This window comes from Gekko japonicus, unplaced genomic scaffold (assembly GCF_001447785.1).
Source record: "Gekko japonicus isolate JY-2015 unplaced genomic scaffold, Gekko_japonicus_V1.1 scaffold15, whole genome shotgun sequence".
In the NCBI taxonomy this organism is placed as follows: Eukaryota; Metazoa; Chordata; class Lepidosauria; order Squamata; family Gekkonidae; genus Gekko; species Gekko japonicus.
Window position 1 is genome coordinate 788,018 of NW_015165830.1, and position 18,911 is coordinate 806,928.

An 18,911-nucleotide genomic window follows, 5' to 3' on the forward strand; every position below is an offset into this window, starting at 1 on the left:
ATGCCGAAAGAAGGCCTCCAAAGGCACCCATAGTGACCTGGGAGGTTCGTATGGGCATAGGGGTATGTTGGTCCCCAGCCATATAGGGCCATGAGCCTATGCTCTTTTAGGGGGAGTGCCGCCTTATCCAGAACAGGAGACACTTCAGTCCCTGCATCGATTCTTCTGGCTACCAGCAACACCTCCCTTTTGTTGGGATCCAGCTTGTTAGGCCCTGCCAGCCCTCAGACTGCCTCCAGGCATCAGCCCCCAGTGCCTGCATCCCTCCCCGGGATCCATGGGACGTGAAAGGTAGAGCTGAGTATCTATTTACATATTGGCGAGAGCCTAGCCCAAATATCTGGATGATCTCTCTCAGCAACGTCCTGTCGATGTTAGAAATCGTGGGAGACAAGACAGAGCCTTGGGTGCCAAGTGTGGGCCAGAGGCCAAGATGGCCTGGCCGATGCAATTACTGAGAAAACAGCCTGACGTCTGTAATCCTCAACGTAAAGGGGGGGATGTTGGCATTTCCCATGAGCCGCTTACAGTTATCATGAAGAATGTAACTGGTTAGAGAGCTGGGTGAACGTGGGAGGTTAGTGCCATACATACTACTGTACTCTGGACTGGTGGAAGTTCCCTACTATTGTTATTTCCAGGGCTGGATGTAATCTAGAGAAAAGCACCAAAGCCACAAGATGTAATAACGAGTGTACAGTGGTGTTCTTAGTGATTCCGGGGTCCTCCTGGGCAAAAAGCATGGATGGGGCCTCAGAATCACTGAATGTGGTGGGTGGGGTTGGTTTTAGGACAGCTCTCCCTGCCAGCAGCTATTCTACCACTTGAAAAGGTACGAGGAGAACAGGAGCCCCTCGTGCCACTGTACGGCAGGGTGGCATTTCAAAATCACATGTTTTAGGCTTTAAAATGGCAGTGCCTTCCACATGTCCAACCGACATGTCAAGTTTGGCCCTTAGGCAAAATAAGAGAAGGTATGCCACATTTCAAGAGTATTTGTGGAGAGGAATAGTCTGTGGTGGCCATCTTGTTGCGAAAGGTGGTATTTGCAGATGGCCAGGTTAAGAGGAAAGCTAAGTGATGGGTGATGTTCCAGTGGACTTAAAGAGGGGCAATGGCTCTGAGCATTGACAACAGAGGTCTGTAAAAGCAGAGTGATTATATACACATGTCCCACTGAAGCCCCCAGACAGGTGCTAATGTTGTACGCACAGTTTATAAAACACCTTATACTCTGCCACTGACTAACAGGTTTGACTTGGTGGGTGTACTTAGCACTTCTATGGTGCATATGTTAAGTGCCATTTTATGATTCTAACATCATGCCATTGAAGTGTAGTGGGTTAGACGCGTAAAGAAAGCATGGAGGCTGATGTAGTGATCAGCATGGCTTTACTGGTACACAACAAGACTAAAGACTAACGGCCGGCAGGCCAACTATATACACAGTCCAGGGGCTTCCCCTGGTCCCATTGGTGGGTTTAAATCTCCCGCCAAGGTCCCATTGGTTCCCCCCAGTGGAGGGACTAGAATCCTAGTCCCATTGTTGTGCCGGACTGAAGCTCAGGAGTGTGCGCTGACCTCCGGTGGTGGTCAGCGGACACAATAATGAGTGTAATATAAATGCACAGTATATGCTATGAACAATCATGGCATTTATTCAATTAATTCTATGGTATATAGCCTCATTTGGGATTTGTATGTATAATACACAATGTTTTTTTTATTTTGTAGGCTTTCCTGTTGTCCTTTCTGCCTTTCTCAATGGCTAGGGCCATTACCTTTTGCATCTTAACGAACTGATTGATTGACATATAGTTTATATCCCAGCCGAGATACCATCATTGCAGGACTGAAGAGGGATTGGATTTAGAACACCCGCACTGCCTTACTCCTTGAGAATGCCACTTTCAGTGTTTCTAGTGAAGTGTCCACTCCTAATAAGCATGTCACCCTTCTACATGCATTTTGCCGCTTTGGGGGCTGTTTCTTGCTCAGGCACATACAAAACTACTGTAATAACTTTTATGTGTTGAGATCTGTCAGTCAAGAACAGTGATTTCTTTTTACAAATCATTTAAAGGTAATGGCAATTCAACAAATAAAACCACAGCACCTACACTTTAGAAGACTCTTTCGATCCATAGGTACTGGTATCACTTCATAAGGTACCATTGTAATCCCTGAAAGATTAAAGGTACTTGAGTTATTTATTTTGTGTATGTGTGAAAATGTATGCTTAGTGCCATGGCTGTAAACTTTTGGGGTGGAAACAGGACACTACAAAATAGATGCGGTAGCTTCAGACTGTCTCTGCTTCTTCTTGCCTTGGGCAACTTGTGGGGACACCACTAGGTAGGATTACAACAGAGGTTTCCCCCTTACTTTTCTGGTCTGGGACTCTTAATCTTCTCCTTTGCTCTCTTTTGGCATGATTGTCTCAATGTGAAATTGTAGCAGGAATTAGGGGTGTGTCCCCTAATATGCAAAGAAGTTCCTGCTACAAAAAGAGCCCTGTATAAAACTATGACCTTTACTAAGAATTTACTTAGGAATATGACCTTTTAATGGTTTCTGGTCCTACTTTCCCTTCATTCAACCAGGGCTTCACTCAAGTACCTATCTATCAAGTACATTTCTATCGTGCCTTTCCTCATTTATTATATTAACTTCCTTAAAAAAATATATATTTCTCCACTGGTTTCAGCTTGTGTAGTTTCCCTGTTGATGCTGCTGATACAGCACAGCGGCAACACAGCTTCCGCATGGTAGGTTTCCCTGCCCCCATCCCTCTGCAAAGGCCATCCTCCCATCCTGGACTTTTCCAGGCAGAACTAAGTGCACACCAGGGGGCAGTGCCCCTTTAACCTCCAATCCACCTGTTGGGAGGTGATTGTTAGAATATACAAGATCTGCTGTCTGCATGAAGTAAGAAGGATAAGAAGAATATCCTACAGGGGGGCATCGGAGGGCTTAAGTAGCTAACATAGTCAGATTAAGGACTTCCTGGTATTTTCTCCTGTCTCCTGATTGGCTCATTGGAGACTTCCTCTTTTTGAGCCCACTTCCTCCCTAGTTGTTAGTTACACAGTTAGATAGCACCTTCTTTCTCCTCTCCTCTGTTTACTCTTTCAGCGGCTTGAGCTCTGCTCCTTTTTGCATATTTAAAACTCTTCCAACAGTGATGCCATGGCAAGCCACTGCCCACACCCCACCGAGTCCAGCATGAAGTTTACCTGTGATGGGCGGTGGGTGGGAAGTGGCAGCAGAATCATTTGCCCTATGGCGCCTGGGAAATGGCTTCTCTGTGGGCTGAGCCAGCAAAATCTGAACTTTTCCCTCTAGACAGCAGTGAAAAACTTCACAGCAAAGCAGGTTTGGGAAACATCAGAGAAAAGTCAGGGAAACCCAGGGGGATGGATGAATGCCCCAATGATGCTGTGGTGAAGCAGGAAAAAAACCAATTTCCCAACAGCATCAAACCCATGGCAAATGACCCTGATGGGAACGGTTATTCTCTCAAGGCTACCTGCAGTAAAGTACAGAATTGGTTTGTTAATGATGTAGCAAGAACTGTCCTTTTGTCTGGTAAATGTTACATACAGCTACAAGAACAATCCTGTTAATGGTGGAACTTCTTTTCTGTTGTGAGTCTCCACTCTTTAGGTTCTTTCTCAGGATTGTGGGAACCACTGTGGGTGATAGATTTTTAAACACATATCTGAATTCTTCCCTCTAACCATGACAGCAGCTGGTAACATCATAATCACCACCATTTACTAGATATTGGAGGAAGTAGCAGGTGAACAAATTGTATGAGTCAATGAGCATTAGGAAGCAGGTAGCAAATCACCTCCTGAACCTTGGATTAAAAAGCCTCCTCTCAGACACAGATGGGCAATATGAACGCACTTGAGCTAGATCACAGCGGGGGCACTTCAACCATTGGGATTACTTGGCCAAAGAAGCACCTGTCCGAGGAACTGTGATCACCGGGGAGCAGGTTCTTTCAGAAATATACATTTCTTTTAACTGAATTTTAAGAGTCCCTTGTCAGGAATTCACAGATTCCCAGTTCCATGTTTAGTTTGGCACTCACAGGCCTAGTATATAGTCCTGTTATGCTGTAACCAGCCACCTTCACCTCCAAGCCAGCAGAATTTACTCACCTTTCTGAAGGACTTTGTTGATAAAGCAGAGTCCAGTCATGGATAACTGGGATTTCAAGTCACACAGTGTCTGTTTGAGCCCAACGAAACTGGTGGGGTCCTCACATTTCAGACCAATCAAAGCTTCTTTGCACCCAGACATTGCCTTTATTTTTGGGAAGTCCTGTAAGAGTAACCAGGTTTTAGAAAATATTATAATTCACCAAAATAATTTTTAGAGCACTGAATTTATATTTCCTTGGCACAGAAACTGGATTTTGTGTCTTTGGCTCTAAATCTATGTGCTTTCAGACATGCTTTATGTTCTCTATATACTATAACTGCCATTATAAGAAGTGACATATTTAGCTTGTTAAACTGAACATATTAAATATCGTGATTAATATATTGTCAGACTTTTACCTTTTGTGCTTATGATGCAAATGCCTGAGATATTTACAGTTTTTAACATTTTCCCTTTCTGATTATCCAAAAGAACATGGATCAGTAACTAGACTGCCTTGTCTAGTGGAGGATGCAGCTATCCTTTTGGGAGACTAAACTTTATTTTGGTAAAAATGCATTTTTGGAAATCCATGTTTGTGGATGCCCAAACTTAGGGGTGCCACACCTCCAGGAGGTACCTGGAGATCTTTCAGAATTACAACTGATCTCCAGACTAAATAGATCAGTTCCCCTGGAGAAAATTGCTTTGGAGAGTGGAATCTATGGCATTATACCCTTATGAGGTCCGTCACTTCCTCAAACCCAGCCCTCCCCAGGTTCCACTCCCAAGTCTCTGTAGAGGACAATTCAAAGGTTCAAGTGATTTTCTAATTATTATTGCTGATTTCCAGGAACCTTTGGGAAAGATTCTTTGGGGCTCTCCTGGAGAATTAACAAACAGTTTAAATCACTAAGCAGAGTTGTAAAGAAAACAGGTGTTTTAAATCAAACTTAATTGACATGTTCCAGCCCTTGCTTCAAAGAAAAGGTAGCAAAGTAGTTTTTCTTAAGGCAACTTAACCAATTTTCAATTAGGACATACTTTCCACCCGTCATAAGTGAAGATTTATGAGAACCTCTCTATTTCAAAGAGTTCAGAAGTTCATTTCAGCTTCTGAGTTTTAGTAATTTGAAATAGGCTTAGAGTGTTGTAACATATCAACACTGAACTATTGGAATCTACAAGCAATATCTGTCTGTTTGCCTTTTCAGCCTATTTTAAAGAAGAAAAGACTTTGTATTTTAATTGGGATAACAGAAAGCACCATGATAATTGTCAAAGCTATAGATTGATGATTCTATCCTTTATTCCACAGGAACTAGAAAATAACTGGTCAAGATATTTTTATACACTTAAAACTGACCTGGCAAGGATCCATGAGCTTTTATAGCAAAGAATAATTGTTAAAAGGTAAATGTCTCTGAATGTTTATAGCTGAGAATGAAAGCTTATGGATAAAATGTTTCTGAATGTTTATTAAAAAGAAGAAAACTAGTTAAGGTTTTAATTTTCTAATAAAGAATTGTGTTTAAAGCTTACAAGCTGCTGACAAGAGCAAAAGTTGGAAAATGACCAAGAGCTGACCAGGTGTGTGTGGAAAACCCAGCCAAAATAGAAGACATTAATCATGGGCAGGTCAGCTAAAGAAGCTAATTAAAAGGGTCAATTAAAAATGCAGAAATTGTATTATAAAAGGGTGACTCCTGCTGGTTAAAGTAAAATAACATATCTTGACAAAATAAGGAAATTTAAAGGTTTAAATATTCTGTAAAAATTCCCTGATGAACCAAAAATAAAGAATAATGTGTAATACAATGTATCTACAGAAGCTTTATGCCATAGGCTACTTTGAAACACTAAAAGAGTTTAATTCTTTAGAATGTCATTTAAATGATATATGTTTTCATATTTTTGTATACCCTTAGTGAAAATAAGCCTATAAAATGCTTTAAGAATATTGTTATACTTTTATATGCATGTATCCATGTAAAAGAACCATTTTTGTAATGAAAACATTTAAATTTTGTACTAAAAATGAACTCAGCCCGAGAGTTCATTTAAAAGTGAAAGGAGTCTTTGTAGGCAGCCAAGAAAATGAACAGATGTATAAATCAATATAATGAGACAAACACCTGCATTGTAGAGTTGAGACACAGCCAAGTAACATCCTGTTTGTCAAACATGTGATTGATGACTGACCAGACAAGGAGATCTGAACTGAGCATGTCTAAATGATGTCAACAATGATGTAAAGTTGGGAGGAACAAGAATATATGTCTGCTCCCTGTATTTGCTCACTGAACATCTATGCTGAATTTCTTTGCTGTGAGATGTTCCTTATTCGAATAAATCTTTTTTTTTACCCTTTATTGCCTGGAATAGTTTATTTCACTGTGTGGTTTATTGGCTAGCCACACAAGTCAAAGAACCTTAGCACCCTCAGGGCATTGGCATCACTTCCAAGAATTTCCCAACCTAGAGCTGGAAACCCTAGCCTGAACTACATATTCCATATAGTGCCCAGTGTTCCCTCTAAGCTGAGTAAGTGTGAGCTAGCTCACAGTTTTTCAGCCTCCAGCTCACACATTTTTTGTCTTAGCTCAGGAAGGAGGGCTCCAGAGCAAGCTAATTTATGCAGTAGCCATATTGCTTGCTCACAACGTTAATGCCAGTAGCTCACAAAGTAGAATTTCTGCTCACAAAACCCCACAGCTTAGAGGGAACATTGATAGTGCCCACTCCCAGATATTCTAAATACTTTTTTCCCCTTTTCCAAATGCATCTGCTGGGGCTGCTTTTTCATAAGAGAGAATGGTGTTGAGGGTACTTTAAAAAAAACCCAAAACTTTCCATCCTTGCTGCTTTCTGATTAAAAATGCAACCCTCAAGCTGGTTTTACTTAGTAAAAAAATAGGGGGATACTTGTAAGCTTTCCCTAGGAGAGGTAAAAGTAAATTGTGGTTGTTTTCCAGCAGGACAATTCCAGGAGCACTTACCTTCTGTGCAGTTGCCTGCCTTAAAAAAAAAAACTCCCAAAAAAAAGCAACAACAAAAAAAAACCCCACAGGCCCAGCTCCAGTGGCTGTATTTGAAAAAGAAAAAAAGTATTTTTCACAATCACAGAAGTACATATAATGGCCTGTATCCATATTCTTCTCAGTTCCTGCAACCCTTTCTGACCTTGTGGAAAGATCATATGTGGGGTGGAAGGACTAGGGTTGCCAAGTCAAAAAAACTCACCGGCGGGGGAGCCTCGCTGGGCTCCGGGAGCCGTCCTCGGATGTGCGCACGCACGCCGCCAGCGCGTCACCAGAAGTGATGTGTGACGTCAACCACGTTGGGGGCGTGGCCCGGATTGTCGGAGGGAAAACCATAGAGTTTTCCCTCTGACGATCCGGGCCACGCCCCCAACGTGATCGACGTGGTTGCGTCACCTCCGGTGATGCAGCCACGCTGCGCTTCGGTGGGTGGAGTTCCCCCTGGGGCCCAATTCCGCGGCGGCGGAAATCAGGCCTCCAAAGTGGGGGTTTACCCGCCCCAACTTGGCAGCCCTAGGAAGGACCCATGCAGTGGAATAGCCATGTGGCTTGGACTGCTGCAGGGGTGAGGGAGAAGGAGGTGAACTGGCTTCCTCTGTGTCTTCTGTAAGATCAGTTCCATTGATGGAACAGGGAGTAGGGTGTGATAATGATTTCAAGCCCCTCTGCATGGCAGTGTTGCAGCCAGCATGACTGTTCTTCCGCATACATTCCCACAACTTCACAAATGACCTTTCTGGGGTACAGAAGGGGCTCCTGGAATGGGGAGGAACAAGGGGAAATTCTGCCTGCCTGCCTGCCTTCCATGCATGCATGATTGGATGCAGGCCAACAGATATTTCTGTCACGAGATAATACAAACATGGGCCCTTTGTAAAGGAGAATAAACGTGTATGTGTGTGTGTGTGAATACTTCACTACTCCTATATCCCAATTATCCCCTGCAAATCCTCTGTTTCCAAGCTACCTTCCTGTTTCCCTTCCAAGTGGGATTTACTTCTGCTTTTAGGGCCTTGCTAGGAAGAAAAAAATTAAGATCAACCTGGAGGGGGATATTTGCAGGGAAGAATTGCATATGCCCTCCTAGTCAACCCTGCCCCAAACATTAGCATTACAAGGGAAATATATGGGTTTGGGAATTTCTAATGTTTTTCCTTTCTAATGTTAAAATGTTGAAGGACAAGATGATGGGACACAGGTAATAAGGAAAAGTGATAAGATGGAATGGAAGGGAAAGATGAGAGCTGGAAGGAGGTAACAGGAGCTTGGACAGAGTGTGCTGAACACTTCCTGCAAAGAACAGAGCAGATGGAGATAGGAAGGAGTACAGGTCCTCGGTCCTGGGTAATGTGAACTATTTTGGGATACCAGTTGAGAGCCAGTGAGATACAGTGGGTAGAGTGTTACTATATTTAAATGTGGGAAACCAGGTTAAAATTTCAGCACATCCAACCTTGAAACACATTGGGTGGCCTTGGGCAAGTCACTACAAATCTCCTCAGAGGAAGGGCGGATGGAAATGTCATGAAGAAATAAATACCAAAGATAATCCTGTGTGAGCAAAAAATGATCCTTGGTGGGTAGTCATCATACTATTACTATCAGATTAAAAGAACATCTGAATATTTACTGGTCAAAAATATCTAAAGCCATTTGAATAGTGCTTCACTGCTGTTTGTCGCTAAGGGCTAACATCAGGGCCAGTTAAAGACATTTAGCCACCCGAAGAATGGTACATCCATTATAGGGTTGCCAGGTCCGAGTTGGGAAATACCTGGAGACTTTGGGGGCGGAGCCAGGAGAGGGCGGGGTTTGGGGAGGGGAGGGGCCTCAGCATGGTACAATGCCATAGAGTCCACCCTCCAAAGCAGCCATTTTCTCCAGGGGAGCTGATCTCTGTCAGCTGGAGATCAGTTGTAAAAGCGGGAGATCTCCAGGCCCCACCTGGAGGCTGGCAACCCTAATCCATTACCACCTGGGCCTGTACTGCTACCGGCCAAGACAAAGCAGTGCAAACCCAGGTGGTGATGGTACTTACCTCCTCTGCTGCTAACGGCTGGGAGCAACTGGAGACCCTCTGCCCTCCTCATTGCACCACCTCAAGCAGTCACTTGCACGGTTCGTCCAGAGAACAGCCCTCTTTCGATGCTTGTATGCAGTTGGTTGGCACATTCCACCTCTGCCTATTCCTATCACTAAATTCTACTGGAGCCTTCAAAATATCATTCAAAAATGGTACAGGAGTCATTTTCTCTCCTAGCACTGCATTTCTGTAGCACCATATGTTTTAATACACAATAAAATAATGTGCTGTTGGTGCAGGTGGGGTTAAGCTGCTACTTGCTGGAGGTCTACTAGCAGAGCTATTTATACGACAGAAACATTTATATGCAGCAGCATAGAAGGGGGTGCGGTGTGGGGCTGTCTAAAGTACAACATAGCCAGATCTTTCAGGCAAAGGCTGCTCCTACTGGGGTTAGGACCTAATGCAGGCAGGAGGGAAAGAAGATATTATGCAAACAAACAGCATGAGTGATCAAAGGAAAGGCAAGTGGTGAAGGTTTGTGCTACCAACTCTGGCCATGGGGAAATGCCCTTTATCCTCTACTAGTGCACTAGTTCCTAGTTGGCACCAGTCCAAAATAAGGAATATAGCGGGAGGATAGGTATGGGTTTTCAATGAAGCTACTTCAGATGGCATTATTAGAGACTCTTGTAAGCACTGCCTTACTGGACTATGAAGAAGTGTGTACCAGGGCACTGGACAGAACTGTGGTCCACGTGAAGTGCCTAATGTTGGACTATTGACTGTACACTGTGGCAAAGGAAAAGCCTTGTGCCCAAGAAGCATGCCAAGCCAGATAGGGTCAGATAGGGTTTTTTAAATCAACAATTGAGTATTATTATACAATGCTACAACAAAATATGCAATAGGCTCTCTGAATTCCCAGCTTTCATGTTTTTAAAAAAGTAAGTATCCAGTGAGTCCCTTTTATCTTTGCAGAGATAGAAGGGGAAAGGCATACTTTCAGAACAAAAGGGGCTAGAAACTTACTTTTTTATACTGATATAATTATATTAAGTCCAGGGGAGGGGCAATAGCCATTGCTATGGGAGTCAGGCAAAGAAATTTCAGGGAAACTTGCCATGTGGAAGTCCTGTTGCCACTGTGCTGTACTGGCAGCAACAGCAGCAATGGGGAAACTACCTGTCCCCATGTGGAAAACACCAGTGTCGTTGCTCTGGCCTGTTTTAACCAATGGTCCTGAAACCCTCCCCAAAATGTCCACCTCCATCCCAAAGCTCAATTATGAGAAATCCCAGCCGATACACAGGCCAAGAAACCACCTATCTGGAGTGGGACATCATCTATCCATGCAAGCATGGGATGCTGAGTGAATGGAACAACCTCAGGAATGCTGAGAAGGCAAAAAATAAGACAGAGGCAAGATGCTGCCTGTAATAATGAAGAAAGCCGTAGAGGTACTGTTCTAAATGACTGCAACTATGATTTATATGGCAATTTGACCTTCCAAGATGTTATATATTTGAATGTGTCTATCAAGGAACATCCTCCCCCAGTGCCTGTGGGCAGCCCCATAGCTAGGGATTTTGGGGGGGAGGGGGCCTTGGGGAGCCCCACCAGCTAATTAAATCAAAGGCTTCAGGGCAAGGAGGGTCTGCTTGGCACACACCCCCACAGCCCCCACTAGAGCCTTCCTCTGAGGCAAGCCAGAATCCCAATGTTAATAGACACTAAGGCTCCTCAGAGGTCTAGGAAAGCTGCCGTGTGTTTTAAAAAAAGGAGAGCAGGGATCAAGCTTCCTCCCTCACTCCTTCTCTGAGCCGACGATCTTTGCTGAAGCCTGGCACAGAAAATACAACAGGAGGAGTGGACTGCTGCAGCGGCTGCAATCCGACCAATGTGTGTGTGGGGGGGGAGGGCTGGAGGGGGGGAGCTGAGGATCGGGGGAGGGGCCCGCAAAAACAGCAGGGGAGGCGGTCCCCGCGGGCCCCACGATAGCTACGGGCCTGCCTCTGGGCTTCACAAAAAACTAAGTGGCCACTGCTACGATAGTCTTGGGCTACTAGACAATGGCCTCGACAGTGTTTCAACTACAGAGAGGAAAAGTGGCACTCCTACCTGCAGGAACTGAGAATCACTCGGGTCATTAGCCAGCATTGCCAACCACATGTTCTGCTTCTTGAGATTGGTCAGTTCCTCCTTCCTATGCTGAATGGAGTTTCCCATTTCCACTAAAGCTGATCTTTCTTCTTGGTCTACAAAGTCCATCAGTTTAGCCTGCAGCCACTTGAGCTCTTTGAATACCTCAGCAAAGGTCTGGGTCACTTCATCTCTGGCGGTCTTCACCACTTTCTAGAATGGAAAGGGAAGTCCAAGCACATCATATTTTCTTCACTGACTATTTATTAGAAAAGAGCACGAGTCCAGTAGTACCTTAAAGACGAATAACATTTGTGGCAGGGTATGAGCTCATACCTCTCCCATTAGACAGTGCAGCTGTATGGGGCAGCAAACACTGGGCCTGTGCAAAGCCTCACAGGAAATTCTTCCTTTGGCTTCCTGATTCCACTAGGATGCACAGACCTAATGGGTATTGTCAAACGTCAGGCCATGTATCCACACTACAGGGGACAGAATTTACGCTGTCTTAAATCCACCTGGAACATAGCCACAAAAGATCCAAAGAGGCAGCAGAAAAGAAATCAAGAAGATAGCAATGGAGGACATGAAACGGTTTGCAACAGAGAGCAGTGATGTAGATGTTGCCCAAATGTTCAAGATGACTTGCCAAAGGGGAGGGGCACACCAAACCCGGGAGGGGGGGGGGGAGCTGAAGGCAAAACCATTAAGATGCAATTGTAGTTTAATACAGAATATCCCCCATGTAACTTGCAGATCTACAGGGGAATGTACAAAGGCTGCAGTCACACACACACACACTAAATAATCCACTTTCAGTGCACTTTCCAACTAGATTTTACTATGTGAACTGGCAAAATCCAGTTGGAAAGTGCATCGAATGTGGATTGAAAGTGGATTATTAGTGTGTGTAACTGCAGCCAAAGTCAAATGTTATGATTCATCATACATTTGCCTATATAACTATAATAAAAGCTACAATGTCAATCACATGATTTAAAGTGCTATTTATGCCTTGGTAATAATGTATTCTTAAGAACCCTAAGAACCTTTCCTGAGAGAAAAAAAGCACACAACAAGAAACACATAATTAAAAGCTTTATAAAATGCTTTGTGTATGCCTTACTTTAACAATGTATAGCTCTCCTATGTTTCAAGTCAATAAAACCAAGAGAAGAACAAACCCTTCAAGACTGAGCCATAAGAAGAGAATGACTTGATGAGAAGTTAAATGGGAATGTACATTACGGCTCCTTGCAAAGCTCAGTGCAGAGAGCGGCCACTCCAAACACAACCTCTAAGTTTTAAAAGATGTGTTTATTTAACCACTGCCCAAATCTCAGCCATGAGGGTTTATTCTTAGCTTTTTCTTTCAGCCGTGGTTTTATTGCCTGGGTTATGTATATGCTTAGTATAAACAATTTTTGAAAGGTATATACAAAAAAATCTTTCCCCCTCATATATCCTTTTGATTATGTTGAAGTGTGTGCTTTCTTGTCCCTTAACAAAAGCCCTTTGGAATTATCATGAATTTATTACTATATAGGCATAAATAGCCCTTTAAATGATGTGATTCATATACTTTTATTATTATGAAATGATTGCTTGGATATTTGGCTATACATGTCTTTGTATGTTTCCTGAAGATCTTCAAAATGCATTGGAATTTTTAAAAGTCAGCTACAATTAAACTTTATTGGCTTTGCTTTCAGTATTTTCCCCCCAAAGATGATTCACACCTAATCTTGAAGGACAGCTGTATCTATCTGACTTGAGCCTGCGATCCAATCAGGGCCTGGGATGTTTCATAGACTAGAGAGGAAGGTAGTCCATGTTCAGCAACTGCTAGACCTTTCATGGTGGACATGGTCTTCAGACTCAAATGAGCCTACAGAGACAGCACTGGATTCCAAACCATACAAGTGGACACTAACGAAAGGCATGGCACAATACTACACCATGTCATATATTCAACATTCGGTGGGTGTATTCTGAAAAGCTTTTCTCACCATTAAGTAGTTTATTCTACCCCTGTGTGTTTGACCATCCAATGCCAGCATCAAAATCTGGTTTTCCACATTGGCTTGAATTCTGTTGACATCTGCCTAGGAAAAAATTAAAAACAAAGTAGAAATACATTGCAGCAATTTAGGGTTGCCAGATCCAGGTTGGGAAATTCCTGGAGATTTGGGGCTGGAGCCTGGGGAGGACAGGGACCTCAGTGGAGTACAATGCCATAGAGTCCACCCTCCAAGGCATCTGTTTGCTCCAGGGGAAATGATCTCTGATTTCTGGAACTGAGCTGTAATTCTGGGGGGTCCCCAGGTCCCACCTGGAGGCTGGCATCCCTAAATATCTCTTGAAGGATGGATACTAGAGAATCTATAGTTGCACTATTGGTTTGTGTTCCAACACTGTATACTTTAAGCAAAAAGATCCTGTTGAACTCCCATTGCAAAATACCAGCCTAGGAAGAACAGAGCCAGTGCAATGATGCAGTAAGGTCATTATGTGCTTCAGGATCTTGGCTTTAATTTTCAAAACCATTCCAGCCCAGCCATGAACCGAATGTAACTGGATATGATGCTGTCTTCTACTGACCTCTCTGTTCTTGGAATAAATGTTCACAGAAACATCTCAAAGAACACCTCAAGAATGAACCACCTCCAAAATAAAAGAATAACAATCTTTATGTCAGCATCATTATTAACCAGTTCACTGCAGTAGTGGCAATGACAAGAGATGATGGTCCAGATAGCAAACAAGCTATTGACCAGTCAACAAAAAATTCTGCCAGCATAATTATTCCACTTTTTGATCATTCAGTCCTTGTGTCACCTCCAGACCTTTAGAACATTGTGCAAAAATGCCTGAGAAATTAAACTAATTTCACAAGTCAAGACAAAGAATAATAGGCTAAAGAAACATTGTAGGTCTTTACACTGGTTTGTAACTTCCTGCTGCTCAACAATGCTACATGTGTTTGAACTGGACAAAAACAACTTTGTGACGAGCACTTGATTAAAACTGAGTCAGCTTTGAATGCTACCTGTAACATTAAGACATCAAGTTAATCTGCAAGAAATACAGAAACGGGCTTTAGGGAATCCTTCCATAACTGCCACTGTTATTTTTATGGCTATTTGAACACATATATAGCACCATACATATAAAATCATAATTGTTGCATCAAATCCATCATATCATCAAAAGCAAATGCATTAAAAAATTTCTAAGAGAATGAATGTTGTTGCAGCGCTTCTTTCCATGTGTTTAATCAATGGAATACAATTGTTTCCTCCCTTTTTTAACTTTTATATTTTTATTTAACAATATAAACAACAAAAGAACAAAGAAACCTATAACTAATGGCCATTTTATGAAAGACTAATATAATATTTACTCAGACAGCCCCATAGGCCAGCTGACATACATCTGTACAACCTGGGCTGATCCGATGGTGGCATAGAGATAGGGATGCTAGGCTCAAGGTGGCTACAATTCAAGCAAAACACTGTGGGAACAGGCTATTTAGAATTACTGCATAAACAATGTTTTATATAATGAACCCTTAGTGAAAAATACAAAATGATTTTAAAAACTTTTAACATGTATCTGTAATTAAACATTTCGTACTAATACATTCAGTCTTGCAATAGCTAAACGCAATGGATTATGAAGTCCACAATATTGTTGATGGCAATTAGTCTTTAGGTCGTAAATTCCAGGTTCAATAGAATGTGCCCTTCGTTTTAAACTTTGGCTTCGGCTGACAGGTAGCCCAAGGTTGCTCCGCATTTCAGCTTAGCTTTTATCAAAACCACAATTTCCTCATAAGACAAATAGCTTATCCATAAGGCACAACAATACAAAATCCAATTCAATTATATTTCTGGAACGTATTAGCCATTAGACCGTTTTTCTCAGGAACAGAGTCCTCCAATACTCTCCTCTGGCAGGAATACGAGCTCATACCCTGCCACAAATCGTTAGTTTTAAAGGTGCTACTGGACTCTTGCTCTTTTCTGCTGCTACAGACAGACTAACATGGCTACCTATCTTGGGCTCCGGTCACACGGGCAGGAAACTGCGGGGGGGAAGTGTGGCTGTTTGCCCCGGGGCGAACTAACGCATGGTTAAGCGATCAGACCTCCTGTGGAGGTCCTGTGGAGGTACCGTGGAGGTACCGTGGAGGTTCCGTGGGTAGGGAGAGGTGCCGATCACAGGACACGCCTGCACGCAACGAAGAAGCGCGCGGTGCGGCAAACTGGTTTTCTTTTTTTGTGTACACGACAAATGCGCATGCTCCGTTGGGTGTGTGTGCACATCCACGGAGACTTGGGGGGGAAAACCCCTTTTTCACAAGGGGACATGGGCGGGCGCCGGATGCCACCGGAAACGTGATCAGACGCCCGCCCTTGCCCCGCAGTTTCCGGAAACTAGTACCTCCGAGGTACTAGTTTTTTGCTGCGTGTTTTCGGCGTGAAGCCTCGGTTGTGCCGCGGAAGAGCTACGCTTCCCAGATGTGCCGGTGAGATCGTGCCCGGAAAATCCGCCTGTCTTCCGTCTCTCTTGCGTGGCTAATGTTCCGTGTGACCGCAGCCTTATTCTATCTTTATCTTTATTTAATATCTTTCTCTGCACAAGGTGCACAGAATGAGAGTGGGCAAGTCACTGTTGAACCATGCTCATCCTCATTTTGGTCAGATACACACGTTTCTTGGCCGTGCCAAGTTAAAGTAATTTTTATCAAAGACTACTGTTAGAAATACATCAGTATTTTCTCAGACAGCCCCATAGGTCAGATGACCTACATCTACACAATCTGGGCTGATCTGATGGTGGCACAGAGTCCCCGATCACAGAGAAAAACAGGCTATGAACACTGTAAGTAAATGATAAACAGCAGGATCCCAAAAGCCAAGACACAATCTTTGTTTTTTTTAAACTAACATGCTTATGTTTACTGCCAAAAGTATGATGACTGTGAGTTTGATGACTGTGAGTCCCTGGGGTTAGGCTTGACAGATAACTGATTTCCAAACAACAGGGATCAGGTCTGCTGGAAAAAAATAGATGCTCTGGAGGGTGGACTCTATGGCATTATACCCTGGTGAGGTCACTCCCCTCCCCAAACTATGCCCTCTCCAGGCTCTACTTCCAAATCTCCAGGAATTAAAGTATCTATTAAAATATCAACTAAATAAAAACTCTGGATAAAATCTAATAAATAAATGCAGAACTAGGAGATGAAGAAAATGAAATGTGGTACAGAATGGGTTGTTGGGTAGCTTTATGGGATGGTAGTTAGGGTATTGTCTTCACAACCCATTCCTCTATTCTCAAAGTTTCCTTTCCAGGATTGAAGGGCACAATACATACTTCTTTCTTGACTCTCTCCTCCTTTATAGGGATGGCTTCATGATTCTTGTGCTTTTCCCGGACACAGATGTGGCAGATGAATTCGCCTTCCATTTTGCAGAACAGCGCCAACAGCCGGCGATGCGTTAGGCACATATTGGCCTTCAGGTCACTGAGAGGTTCTACCAGCTGATGGTTTTTGAAGGTCTTGTCTTCATAGTGGGACTGGATATGGTTATGGCACAAGGCCGCCATGCACTGCAGGCAAGACTTGACAGCCTTGAGTTTATTATTGGAAGAGCAGAAGTCACATGGGACATCCCGCGGACCCACCAAGGGGAGCGTCCTTGACCCCTGAGCCTCTTCTTGTTCAAATCTCATAGCAATTTCTCCCAGGGTTATATTTTTGCGGAGCTGAGGCCTTGAGCTGAAGGACTCCCGGCACTGAGGGCAGTAGGGGCATTCCCCAATCAAAGCTTGACGATCCCAGTAATCCTGCAGACAGTCCATGCAGAAGTTGTGGCCACAGGCTGTAGTGACAGGGTCTTTGAACACCTCGAGGCATATTGGACACACAATGTCATCCTCGAGGAAAAGCAAACTAGACTTCTTCATAGCAACTGAAAACCTTGTGGGGGTGGGGGGAGATCAGGTTGGACTCAGCAAATAAGTATAGGCCTTGCAATGATCTAGAAAATGTTAGGGAAAAAATGTAATTTGTTTAAAGACATCTTAGGCAACTTATCACATTGGTTTTAAAAAGCATACATTTACACATTAATAAAAAGAATAATAGCATTGAAGGAAAGCAATGTTTTGTTTTGTTTTGTTTTTTACAGTATGCAGGAGGCCCCATCTTAGAAGAGGCTATCCTCAATGAGAACAAAGAGGCAAGGACATTTCTAAGATGGTGCCTGGCCCCAGTAGTTTTTATAGTGCAGAGATTTAAAATAATATTTAAAAGTATTAGTAAATAAATTACCTAATTAATTTATACCCACAGGATTTTAACTGATTAACCAATTAATTTGTTGCTGCCCTAGTTAAATGACAAAGGTTTAATGGTCACACAAAAAGTTAACACTACTCTACGGAAACAGATTTATAACAATTCTGAGGCCTTGTTACAATATATACAACATACATACATTCTACGGAAATTCTATGGGTTGAAATAGGGGGGCCAAAAGGAAACTTAACACTGGGAGTTTGTTATCGCCCACCAGATCAAAAGATAGAGGATTATAAAATGATGAATGAATTAAAGATAGCAGCTAGACAAAAACACTGTGTCGTAATAGGTGATTTTAACTACCCACACATTGATTGGGTCAATATGTGTTCTAGTCGAGAAAAAGATATTGAGTTTCTAGACACTCTAAATGACTGTGTTACGGAGCAGATGATCACGGAATCTACCAGGGGAGAGGCGATCCTTGATTTGGTCCTAAGTAACACTCAAGACCTGGTGAGAGATGTAAAAGTGATTGCACCGCTTGGGAACAGTGATCATAATGTTGTTGAGTTCAACATTTGTATAAATAGGGAATTGGCCAAAAAGACTGACACAACCACTTTTAACTTTAAAAGGGGTAACTTCTCTGATATGAGGGGACATGTGGGGAGGAAACTGAAAGGAAAAGTAGAAAGGGTCAAAACAATTGGGGAAGCTTGGAAACTGTTTAAAACTACGATCCTAGGAGCTCAATATATATATATATTCCGCAGGTTAGGAAAGGCACAAACAGGTATAGGAAAAAGCCTGCATGATTAACAAACAAAGTAATGGGAGCTGTAAACGGTAAAAAGGATTCCTTTAAGCGGTGGAAAGCTAGTCACAGTGAGGCTGATAAAACAGAACACAGGCTATGGGAAATAAAATGCAAGTCTGTGGTCAGGCAGGCAAAAAGGGAATATGAGGAGCATATAGCAAAAAACGTAAAAACCAACAATAAAACTTTCTCTTTCTTCAAACACATAAGAAGCAGAAAACCAGCCAGGGAGGCAGTGGGGCCCTTGGATGACCAAGGGGTAAAAGGAGTACTGAAGGATGATAGGGAAATGGCTGAGAAGCTAAATGCATTAATCTCCTGGCCCCACTGGTGGACCTCCTGATGGCACTGGTATTTCTCGCCGCTGTGTGATACAGAGTGTTGGACTGGATGGGCCTTTGGCCTGATCCAACATTGGCG

At 43.0% G+C, this 18,911-nt stretch overlaps 1 protein-coding gene across 1 annotated transcript in view; it reads right to left on the minus strand.

The window, feature by feature from the left end:
* Positions 1-17,334, minus strand: part of LOC107110010 (E3 ubiquitin/ISG15 ligase TRIM25-like) — a 42,312-nt gene extending 24,978 nt beyond the window's left edge. The window contains exons 1-5 of the mRNA XM_015410717.1: positions 16,741-17,334; positions 13,368-13,463; positions 11,338-11,571; positions 4,170-4,332; positions 2,121-2,183 (exon numbers count right to left, since the gene is read on the minus strand). Of these exons, the coding sequence (XP_015266203.1) occupies positions 2,121-2,183; positions 4,170-4,332; positions 11,338-11,571; positions 13,368-13,463; positions 16,741-17,334 (1,150 nt within the window). The remainder of the gene's footprint in view (positions 1-2,120; positions 2,184-4,169; positions 4,333-11,337; positions 11,572-13,367; positions 13,464-16,740) is intronic.
* Positions 17,335-18,911: the final 1,577 nt, after the last annotated feature.